This window comes from Dreissena polymorpha, chromosome 2 (assembly GCF_020536995.1).
Source record: "Dreissena polymorpha isolate Duluth1 chromosome 2, UMN_Dpol_1.0, whole genome shotgun sequence".
In the NCBI taxonomy this organism is placed as follows: domain Eukaryota; kingdom Metazoa; phylum Mollusca; class Bivalvia; order Myida; family Dreissenidae; genus Dreissena; species Dreissena polymorpha.
The window spans coordinates 30,710,847-30,723,506 of NC_068356.1; the positions used below are offsets into that span (position 1 = coordinate 30,710,847).

Here is a 12,660-nt window from a genome sequence, read left to right on the forward strand (position 1 = left end):
CAAATACATTTAAAAAAAATATGGAGGGAATATCACCTTCTGGGATGCTTGACGACCCTGTAATAAGGTCAAAAGGTCAATGAGTGCAATTTGTTTTTAAAAAAATGAGGTAACATTGCCAAAATTGTGAAATATTAAATACTATTACTGATTTTACTCCTGAACTGACTTATATTTGATACTTGAAGGGTTATCTCATTTTTTTAACTGGTATTGGCTTTTCATAAATAGGTCAAAGGCCATCAAGTTCACTTTAATAACCCGTATAGAACGTAAATTGCAGTGTATGTTGAAACCAACCAAAGATCCATGTATCATATATTTGTGAGTAGCTTTTCAAGGAGAGATGGATACTTTGATGATGAAACGAGTATTTCTCTATTGTATCTTAAGTGAATGTTTCTTACTTCGTAAATTACGTTAACTAAATTAAAAGAAAACAATGTTCATTTCTAGATATTAAAGTGATATTATGGACATCTCACAGTTTATAGGTGTCTATCTCAGCCGTTGTTTATTTTTTGTGTTTTCACTTCATATACACTTATATTTGTTAATGCAGAATCAACATACTAAAACAATATCCCGGAAAGAGAAAAATAATGCATTTGAATATCAACCGTACTTTCGTTTGACAACTGATCATGCATGTACGATGTGAACCTAAATTTAGTTTTAGTGCAGATTCGTTCATACTACACAAAGACACAATTTTGTTTTACGGATCATTTCGGCTAACAGGACTGGGTGAGTCATGTAAAATATCGAATATAAAATATATTTTTAATAAACAACTGGTAGCAAGATGAGTTGCAGATAATTGGTCAGTTACCACATTTAAACTAACTCTTTTGAACTGTTAATTATTTTCAGCTCAATTCAATGGTGAAAAATGCCATAATATCACTTTAATACTTATTTCGTTTTATAATATAACAACTTTTTATAATAAGAACCAAAATTATTTCTGCATTATCCTATCAATACAATTACGAGACTAAGTATAGTTTCAAGTAAACATGTGTGATCTACGTTACAGTCTAAAGATATATATTGTTGTATATGCATATTATGCTAAATACTATTTTAAATAAATGATTTCAGCTCAAATAGTATACTATAATAAAGTTATAAATACTGTACGTTCTATAATGTCATATTCATGCAAGATAAGTTATTTTTACTTCACCAAAATTAGTATGAATTGTAATAGATATGAAAAATGTAAAACATAAATTATTTTACGAAAAACAGTGATCTATTAAGAAATATTTTTCAAAATCTTTAAGTACCATTTATAAAACAAAACAAATGTTCATCTGACTTCAATGCACTATTATGACCTACAGTATCATCAAGCTGAATATAATATCGGTCTTGTGTAATAATTTATTTAACATACGTTACATAAATTCACAGTTTTGTTCCAAAACACGAATTTCTATGGCAGTATATGTATCTCCTATTACTTTATCGTTAACAATAATTATCTAGGGTTTAAACAGCCTTCGCTGCACACATGCGCATTCAAACAAGCATTCTTTGGTCAGATCGATAGCACTTACATCGTGCTGTACTATACTTGGTTTGACAGCCACATGATACTAACTGGACACATGCTGCATGGACCCCTTTGGTTTCTTCATCCATACCGGATTCAATGACTTTTCTTCAAGTTTCCATGCGCCAGTATCAAGAGGATCATCAGGCTGAAAATCCTTATCTGTGGCAGTTAGCCATATCTTTGCCTTATAATATGCCATTTTAATGTGAAGTTCAAGCGCTTCATTTGTAGGGGATAACAAATCCAAACTCTTCCTGGCTTTCAAAAATAACCGATACCTACATGTGTCAATATTTGGTTGGTGGTCCTTACAACAGCCATACAGCACACACAGTAATTTAGCAATTGCTTAAGCATCACCATCTCTACCAACAACCTCCAATGTATTAGGTTGTGCGATATACTTCACCCAGGTGGTTTTCTTACTTATTCCATTTAGAGCAGACGTGATGTCGCATCATTTCAATGCGTGTAACCCCAAAATGTTCCTTCTGACATTGACACCTAGTTTTTCAGAAATTGTGTGCACAGGATAACATTGTCTTTGTTTGCTTGAGCCAGACATCATATATACATCGGCGTCAGCTCCAAAGTGGTATATTAACAAGAACAGAATACAATAAACTTCTAAACGCCTGTAGCCTCTATCAATAGCGTCCCTTGAGTGCAATGTCATCCGTGTATCTGCATCCTCATGATATGCACATAGGTTTGTCGCATCAAAAGTACTCGATTTTAAATCTACATCACCTGGAAATCCACCTCCTACAACTATAGTTGATCCTGCTGGAAGATTTTCTGATTGTCTAAGCAATTTGTTTGAGATAAATTCAGCCAAGCCTGCTTTATGGTCATCGTGTGTGAAATACTGTTCGGACTTGTTATGAGCTTTCTAATAGGTCGACGCTTTCATTTCCTCTTAACTCTCGTTGCTTCTTTGATAGATTTACGTCCAAAGTATCGATCAAAAGTCACATCAACTCGGGTAGTGTTTGCGCTGAAATGCCTTAAAACAGATGTTACAAAAACAGTTGCATATTGTCCAAATGTTTGACAGTCCTTAGGCTTACCAAACTCTGTATCAGCGCCTGACCATCAATTATTGCACATGTTGCATCAGACGTTGTAGGAACAACTTGAGGCGTAACTATATCATTGTCCTTTGTAAGCACTTGGAGTATGTTTGATTTTTGGGTTTCATGCATTTTCCCACTAGCCTTTGCAAATGATAATGGCACATCAGAAAGTTCATGTTCTAGTACAGATGCTGTTTCTACGGCTCTCCTTGAATTAGCTGCGTTGAAAATTCTCTGCATTAGCTTCATGTCAGCCTTTAATATCTTTGTCACTTTCTGCTTTTCACTACCTGTCTTCTAATAGAGATATGCACATGTTTTGGACCATTTGAATAGAAGCATAAAATTGAACATTTTGCCCTTTCAGCCTTTTCTCTACAAATTCGGTTAATAAATCATCTCTGATATCCTTAGTTGCAACGTCCTTAGATGCTATTGTAAACAGTCTGTTCTCTTCTACATGTACTCCGAATAAATCATATGAACCAAAGAGCTGCATCATTTTCTTGATGCACTCTTCCTCTGAAGAAACTCACAAAGGAGTTCCATCTGCTCTATTCTTTAATATTCCAATATCTTCGCCATCATCATGTAGATTCAACAATTTCATGGTACCATTGTAAACCTCAGATCTTACTGACCACGTAATACAAAACCTCTTTCCTGGTCCTGTCTTGTTATTTCAATAATAATACCCCCTGTCGTTTTACACCTTCTGTTTATCAACTCAGTAGCTTGGTCGACAGGTACTCCGTTGAATGCTTTTTCCTTCAGCTTGACTACAAAGTGACTTTAAAGAAACTCGTTGAACACTTCAGGTGCTGCATATTCTAATGCTTGTATGCCTGCTAAATACAGAACCCCAACTGGCATAGTTTGTGTGGTCGTTCACAATTACCCACGGTAGCATCTCGGAGAAGGCTTCAATATGCAATATCGCCTATTCTTTGGGCTTTAATGAACTTCATAAATATGTCAACCAAATGTAGGTAGGATTTTCAGATAGAAAAGTTCTTCACTACACTTTTCTGTTTGTCGAATTTATTTAGTAATTCACCTATCTTTTTTCTAATTAACTGCTCCAAGAAGGTTGTCATTTGCTTCACGAATATCATCTTGGTTCAAGCGACTTTTCATTTTAAAAGCAACCTCTAACTCTCTTACTTCATATTCAAGTTCTGGGACTTCTTCTTCCCTAGATTCTAACCACTGACAAAAATATCATATCTTTAACATCCAAATCACCTCATTTGCAAGCATATGGCTCATAACCGAACGATAATATGCCTTTCAATCCATAACCTTAGTGACAGCATTTGGTCCAAATACACCTGCTTCAAGAAATACGTCCTCCAATCATGTATTATATACAATGGATCCTTTTAATTTTTCTTTTTACGTTACAAATAAGTTTACAGAGTTAACAAAAATTAGCAAAAACTATTCCATTGTCTAAAAATACTTTTTGAACATAATATATTATTCTGTTGATTTTCAATGCCAGTCGTCTTTTTGTTTGGCATAAAAGTGCTCTAAATGACTTTTTGACCTATATAAGTGAACACTATAATAGATACAGTTTTAATTACATCCAAGCAGGTTCATTTTCAGACAATATAAATGCCTTAAATTTTTCAATTTTGGTAATACAACACAATGAGATGTATTTCATCTCCTTAACAAATGAAACTGTACCTATTGACCTATGACCTAATTAAAAGGATGTCAAGCACCTGAGAAGGTGACATCCCCTCTAGATTTTCAGCAGAGGGAATGTAGATACCAAAAAAACATTAAAAGAAGCAATGCCTAAAAAATGCTAACCAACTTTATTTCCAGGCACATTTCTCAGAATTTTAGGTTAACTAAAAGACAAGTTTTCCTAAAGCGAGACTCATGTATGTTATGTCGATCGCCTCCCCTGTTGAGTAACCATTGACATGAAGGTCAACTCCTCCAATTTATAGCAATCGCCGCGGTCAATCTTTATTTTGTAAGAACGTAAATTATTCAAGCATTTTCACGACAGAAAGTTGTCCATATCGGCATTCATCATGCTTAATTGCGTGCATATTCATTTTTTTTTTTAGATAATGTTGGTCTCGGATGTTGATTTATCGACTGTTACTGAATCCAGTCTCTAGAGTGGACATGGTCAGCGTATTTACCTACCACTTTTTAAGTTATACGGAAACTTGTCACATCGGGCGAAATAAGCGTCGTTTTCAGCAATATTGGAAAATTATTTCTGTAAAAAGATGGCCTTAAAACAGTGACCGTTGATTCGCGCTGAGTTCTTTCTCAAACACTACATGATCTATCTTTTTTATTGTTTAAATCAATTCGGCTTGGAATGCTCTTTAAGAAAAGGTATTGTTATGAGGGTGTCTACGCGCAAAAGTTTGACATTATTTTTCGTTGAAGTTGTTGGTTTTACATTGAAATTGTTAAACATACAATGAAAATCTACGCATTAACTCCAACAAATAAGCCTATAAAAGATTATTGCTTTTAGTTGCAAAGACCTTTTGAATAAACTGCGTCAAATGTGAGTCAGACGTGCGATCACCGTAGACATGTTAAACAATCGCGCTGTTTATTTAGCAGCACAACATGAATACTGTAAGAATAGTGACCAGTAAGAATAGTGACCAGCGTATAAGAATGAGAGTATTTGTTCAAGCATTCAATGTAAATAGAACACAATGTAAAAAGAATCAGACCATTTATTACCGGTTGACCGAGCGTTGTTTCAACACAGACCCACGCAGTTTTTAAGCGAATGACTATGAATCACCTTCGTTGTTTGTTTTTCTTGACGCTATTTCAAAATCCGATATGGTTCGATAGACACTGTTGGTCTTTAAAACGCCCGAATAAATGAACACTGAGGGCAAAATCAATATCAGTGATGATAATTAGAGTGTGAGGGAAATAATTTGCGTTAATTTTACTGGGTGTATTTTATAAATGATCATTGTGTACCTCGGCTTACATTTAAGTTATTGTGGATGAACGGTTTGACATGAGAGGTGTTTTCAATTAGTTTTCATTAAAAATTAGCAAATACAGCGCTACAGGTACACGATGTATAGTTTAAATGGATGGGATTGTTTGGCTTAAGACGTGCGATACGGGTTTTAAAACGGATTTTTTATAAGAAAATAAACTTGAGATATGTGTTCATCCGTAACCGAGAATAACACTATTAGTATGGCTCTGCTATTCAACATATGAAATTATTGTTCCAGCGAATTCAGTCCCATATAAAAAGCACTAAATTCGAAATGCAAACGTCTAATATATTAGGCAGCTATGAGAACTGCCATTGCGCGTGTTTTCCTTTACGAAAATCAAATCATGTACATCCTATAACTTGTTAGAGATCGAACGGTTTACTTTCTGGTATATTTATATCAGCATTCAAGTAACGTTTTATAGTATATATTATTAGTTACACCGTAAGTAACTGACGGTGTATGGAATATACACCCTCAGTAATTTCTCACCATACGAGGGTGAAGCTTGAGTATGGTATTATATTACTGAGGGTGTATATCCCATACACCGTCAGTTAATTACTAACGGTGTAACGATTATATCTCAACCGACTACTCTGTTACTCGGGAAGTATGGAAAATACCCCATGGGCACGTGACCGCTCTAAGCCAATATTGTAGAATGCCTACCAATAGTTACATTTATTTTATTTCAGATTGTAACCTCTTAAAATAAACGCCTGCGGCCGATCAACAATAGCAACTAGTATGTCTGTGGATAAACAGCCTCAGTCAAGTAAGTTACTGATAAAGGGAGTGGTAATATATGCATTCCAATTAAGGGTTTAACTTGAGCGAGTGCTTTGGGGTTAGATTTATCTTGTGCAATACTAACCAGTTGTTTGGGGAAAGTAACACATATGCCAAGTCTTTTGTTCCACCTACATAGTACAATTTTGTGTAACTTAAGATTTTTTTGCAAGAAAAGAAGCCATAATTTAATTGACAGTATTTTTAATAAACATTTACTGGGAATATAAATATGATTAATTTTGGGGGTTTTAGCTTAAGCTTTAAGCTTGAGCTTCAAGTGAACATTTTCCATGATTGTGTTTAGCTTGATAATGATGAATATTCACTTTGCAAGAGAAGCAACTTGAATTATGAAACGTCTGTATACCTCTGTTTACGTATTCTTATAATGTTACGCAGAGTTTTCCCCATGCACAGTAAAAGATGAATGTTTTGATGTAGTTTGTGAATGTTTACAAAATCGTGGATTAAACGCAACTGTTTGAAAAATGTCGCGCTACGAAATGAATGACATCTGTGGTTTAAATGAATTCATGAATAACCAATACAAACATGTTGTAACAGTATAGTTTGAATAGTACCGCGCATAGATTTTTGGCTTGTATGTACATATTACGTAAATGCGGTAGTTTTACGCTCAGCTGTTGCAATATATTATAAAAAGTTAATATTGCCCCGCGTTAGGGTTGTATAATATGAGTTGTTGTTTTTTTAAGTAAATAAACACTGTAAACATTATGATATTTATGGATAACCACCCCCTCCCTGATGATTTTCATTGTTACGCTGTAATGCAAATGCGGGTGCCGATGGGCGGCCTTCCCCCGAGTGTACAAAGCCTGGCGAGTCTTGACCAAGTATCCATCAAACAGAAAGTCGAGATGCTCGAAGGTATCAGCTGACTTTCTGTCCTGGTAGATTTTTCGCATGAAAAATATGTTCCGGGTATCTTGAGTGACATAAAGATAAAAACTACAAATAATGTTCGGTATTTCTTATTTACAAAATAATTTCTTCATTAACATATGTCAACAAGTTTATATAATAAACACAATGGGTCAGTTGATCCTTGATCCATTGGCGTAGACACTCAACGTCGCGTGCGATAATAAATACAGCTCTTTAGTTCTTCCGTTTAAGTTATCTTACTTAAAACTGTCGTTTAAAATACGGTGCAAAACCATAAACTGTTATGGATTGGATCAATTCAACAGTCAACAGTCTTTCAAATGCGATAATAAAACAACAACTTAAAATAATTTCATGCATTTGTGTTAATGAATTAAATTTAAACAATATGTAACCATTGTTAAAGAACTCAATACGTTCATCTATTTCTATAAGTAGACAGTTCTCTTTTTTTGCTCTTATGTGACAATTTAAGTTACTTTAAATTGTTATTCCTGTTTTTAGTGTTGACTGGATTTGAGACGAGGAATCGCTATGCAGTGCTGAACAAGGACATGCAGCAGATTTTCTTTGTACAGGAAGGTATACAACAACCTTTTCAAAGTCACAGTTTCTGTCATCGTCAAGTAACCGCATTCGCGAAAACTCACAATTTTTTCAATCATTAAAGTGTACGGTAAAATCTTTAATAAAAACTTAGAGTTCCTAAAATCATACAAAAGTCTAGTACCAGTATCATTCTTTGTTAAAGCTTATAGTTCCTCAAATCATAAATTTGTCCAATACCCCTTTAATGAAAACGTATATTTCCTGCAGTCATAAAATTGCCAACTACCGTCCTTTTTATTCCGACAGTCAAACAAGTGTCCTGTACCCTCCTATAAGAAAACTTAAATTCCCTACAATCATCCAATTGTCCAATACTCTCCTTTGTTTAAAATTATAGTTCCCATAATCGCACAATAGCCAAATAACCTCCTTTTTGAAAACTTATAGTTCCTACAATCATACAATTGTTCAGTAACGTCCTTAGTAAAAACTTTAATTCTTACAATCATGCTATTGTCCAGTACCCGCCTTTGTGAAAACTTACAGTTCATACATATGAATGTCAAGTACTTTTCTTTAAGGGGGCCGTCCAACAGATTTTGGCATGTATTGAAGCTTGTCATTAAATGCTTTTAATGCTTTATATTGATAAATTTAAACATTTGAACTAAAAATCTCCTGTAAAAAAACAAGAATACAATTTTAAAACAGGAAAAAAAGTAAACCTCAACAGGGCTCGAACCACTGACCCCTGGATTCCTGGCGTCCTGGAGTAAACAGCCTTCCCCCTAGACCACTCGACCATCCACGCTCATGTTTTGAGCGGATGTATTTTATAGCTATATAAGCAATCCTCGTAGTTTCTCAAAATATCGTTTCGCGTCGATACGACGCTTTATCTGTTGGACAGCCCCTTTAACAAAACTTCCTAGTTAGATCATGCAATTTTCCAGTGACAACCTTAGTGAAATTTACATATTTACTATCTTACTTTTGTCTAGTTTCCTTATTAATGCAAATGTACAATTTCTACATCACACAATTGCCTTTTTTATTGAATTGTAATTTTGCATTACCTGATATTTTTATTTATATTTGATATTTGAAGTAAGAAGGGATCGATATGTTATTTTACCGTTTTTACTTTTGTAAATATAAAAAACAAACAATTATGATTTGAACATAAAATATTTGATTAAAGAATTCCTATTACTTTACTTTCGAATGGCTGAATATGATCACTGGTGATGTTTGTATGTTATAATTACTCATTATTCTGTATTTGGCAGCAATATAGCAGTGTTTTGGTATTCCCTGTGTTTGTACTTTAAACGTTGGTATTCCCTGTGTTTTTACTTTACACGGATGGGTTCTCTTAAATTTCAGAGTCAAGCCTCTGTGAGCGATGCTTCTGTCCCGCGCAACGCGGGTTTCAGTTGCATATGACGGACAACAACTCCCAGGTAGGATTCAGTTATTTAAGGTACTATTTTAATTTAAAGTATTGCTAAATTGTATACATGTAATCATACATGTTCCGATTGCTCATATCTAAGGATTTCTTATATATTCCTTGTTGACAAGCTGATAGGAGGTAAAAGGCATGCTCTGTGTTACAAACGCTTGATCATTTTACTGATTGATTGTCTGATTACAATGCATCAATTCTTTTTTTAAATGAAACTTTTAACCATTGTCAATTTTCCAAACTGTAAACAAGTCCCTTTATGTTATCCTCAAAGTATGAACATAAGGCATTGTATACTTGTTCTACAGGAGATAATCCGGATGTCCCGTGACTTCAAATGCTGCACTGGTTGCTGCTGGTGTGCTGGAGGCTGCTGTCAGATGGTCCTCAACGTGGCGGCACCTGTAGGGCGCCTGGTTTGGAGGATCAAGACAGGGTAGGGATATTAATTGTTTTACCAATTTGGTACCTCATTGGATTGCCAGTACCGACGTCGGGTATGTACATTTATGACTTTTTCCCGTGGAGCACCTCATTGCATGGCGTTATTGACACAGCGTAGGGGCATTTATGGCTGAGGTCATTGGGTTTATAACGTTCCATTTTATTTATATTTTCTCTCTGATAGGCGTTTCTTGTTTGATTTAATTATTATTTTTTTTTTAGCAGTCACATAAACAACCAAGCTATGTAATATGGAATTTTTACACCCATTATTGCTGCTTCTTCCTGTATTTGCGCGATGATTATCTGAGATATTAACTCCGTGACACTATATTCTCAAATCTTTTTCTATAAAGAAGGAATGTAGTTGACAATTGTTAATAGTTTTATTTGATCGTTCGTCAAAAAGTTGTAACTCTGTTACTCTTGTATCTTCAATGCAATTGAGTAATTAAATAGTAATTAAATTGAATGCGTTTTAATTCCCTTTTATTATTGTTTAATTTGAGTTACAATGCTATGACGTTAAATTTTATTTACACTTAAATGTATAATGAATATTGCTGGGCCAAGTGTGAGGTTGAGGGCTCTATAACCAGGTTTAAACCCCCAATGCTTTGCATTGACCGTTCCAAGGCGGTGACCCCAGCTTTATTCATATTTTGTGTTTATGTTGGTTTGTATTGTGCTGTATTGTGCTGTTTTGTACTGATTGGGCAATCGGTCACTTGCCTTAAATAAAGGACCAACTAATTGTTTTTAATGAAAATTCAATACTGCTCCAGCAGCTGGAGTTTCACTTCTTTATATTGAACCATTTAGTATTTTATTGTGAGCATTAATGTCTTTCTCTCGTGGAGGACCTCATTGGATCGGCAGGATCATGATACAGTGCATGTACATTACGTGGTAACATTCCCGGGGGCGGGCTTCGTTGGATTGGCTGTATCTGTCAAGTAGTGATACAATAACGTAGATAGGTTATAAATGAAAATGTATAAAATTATGCATTAACGGTCATGTCTGCTATACACTTGACAAATTGCTGGTTAGGGCTTATTGTTATTAATATCTCACTTCTGATGTATTAGCCTTCAATCCATCCAACGCAATTCCTTTACATATCGCATTTTTTAAGAACAGTACTTGACAAGACCTTAGTATTAAATCGTGTTTGTTTAATGTTGAAACACAGAAGGCAATAATCAGATAACATAAACGCCCGTGTATTACAATGTAAAACTAGGTTTGGCTCAATTACTTTTGGCAAGCATAATCATGCGTAACTTTCCATCGTTCAGATGTTGTATATATGGGACAAAAATGAAGTCTTAAACAGCTGAGAGAACGTGACTTACTAGAGGGATCCGCCTCGTGTGGGGAAGGGGTTGGTCCGGATGTATTATTGTCGGTTTAGAGTATATTGTTATTAGAATGTCCTATTGACGGGAAGCATTGTGTTTCATAGTAAACATAATTTCAATGAACAGTTCTTCGAGTTGTGTGCGTCTTTATTCCATCGAACTACGCATCAGATCCCCACAGGGTATGAATATGCAATCCATCATTGATGTAATGTTTGTGAACTTTCTTGTTTGTTATTTAATTGTTTATCATAATAATATTTAAGTTTAAGCACACATGATAGGCATGTGTACCTAGAATTCTAAATGTTTATATTTGTTTGTCTCACTTGACAGAATCCACCAAGCTTTTACTGTGCTGGCTCATGCAAGTAAAATTGCCTTTTAACTAAACTCGATTTAATCCTTGTTTTTAGATTATCTTGTTTTTATCAACTTTGTGTATGAAGTTTTGGGTTAATATCCATTAAGCTTCTCGGACATTTTAATACGTTCCTCTGCATATGTTGCTCGGATGGTTGTGGTAGGCTGGTTTAATGTTACTGCATTGTATACCAATTTATTCTGGTACTTCTTATTTCAGCAACTCCAAATGCAATCCGCACATGCAGGTATTTGACGCCGCAGATAACCACCTGTTTACTCTCTGGACTCCCTGCTGTTTCTGCCAGGCTCCTATCTGCTGCGAAAATAATATCAACGTTCCGGTAAGATTTAAAAATTAAACGAAACTTACCTGGAAGTTGAGGTTGAATTGTAATTCTATGAAACAAAGATATGGTGAGGAGATGAAATGAGATGAAGCCCGCGCATGCGCAGTCAGTCTGAAAAGAATTGTGTCAATCACCATTCACTTATTTAAAAAAAAGAAAATAATATAATTCCGAAAACCCGTCTATAGGGAGGGAGGGGGGGGGCATTTCATTTCCTTACCATATCGTTGTCTCATAGAATTACAATTATACCTCAACTTCTAGGTAAGTTTCGTTCATTTTTTAATTCTTTTCCGACAACGATATTTTTGCTTGTCGATGGAATGAGACTTTGAGGCATAACATCTTGCGAAATACAACTAATATGGCAATCTTTACCTGTAATATTTCACACCTTAAATGGCCCATCTGCAACTTTGTCTTTCCAAATGATCTCTATATCATAATACCTTGCACTAATTGGAACTGCCAATAACTTTGCTTTCGACGTTGCTGTAGCCCGAACACTATGAGCTCCATACTTTTCAGTATTAATTCCTGATTTCATCATAACATCTCTGCTCCAACGAGACACCGTATCCCGTGAAACAGCTTTATATGGCCTTATGTAACTAATCAATAATCTTCCTCCCCAGCTCTGTCTAAGCTCTTTAGTTCTTTTAAGATATTCTTTTAGAACAGTATATATACAAAAACTCCTATCTAGAGGAAAGGCTTTTAAATGAACGCTAGAACATTAAAAATCTGGCCGTCTTTGTTTT

General features: G+C 35.0%; 1 protein-coding gene across 1 annotated transcript; it reads left to right on the top strand.

Moving 5' to 3' along the window:
• The first annotated feature begins 6,107 nt into the window (after positions 1-6,107).
• LOC127869637 (uncharacterized) lies at positions 6,108-12,433 on the top strand. Its single transcript, XM_052412293.1, has 6 exons — positions 6,108-6,435; positions 7,866-7,943; positions 9,297-9,373; positions 9,687-9,814; positions 11,770-11,893; positions 12,428-12,433. Exons 1-6 carry the CDS (start codon positions 6,408-6,410, stop codon positions 12,431-12,433), a joined length of 441 nt encoding a protein of 146 aa, XP_052268253.1. The 5' UTR covers positions 6,108-6,407.
• The last annotated feature ends 227 nt before the right edge of the window (positions 12,434-12,660 follow it).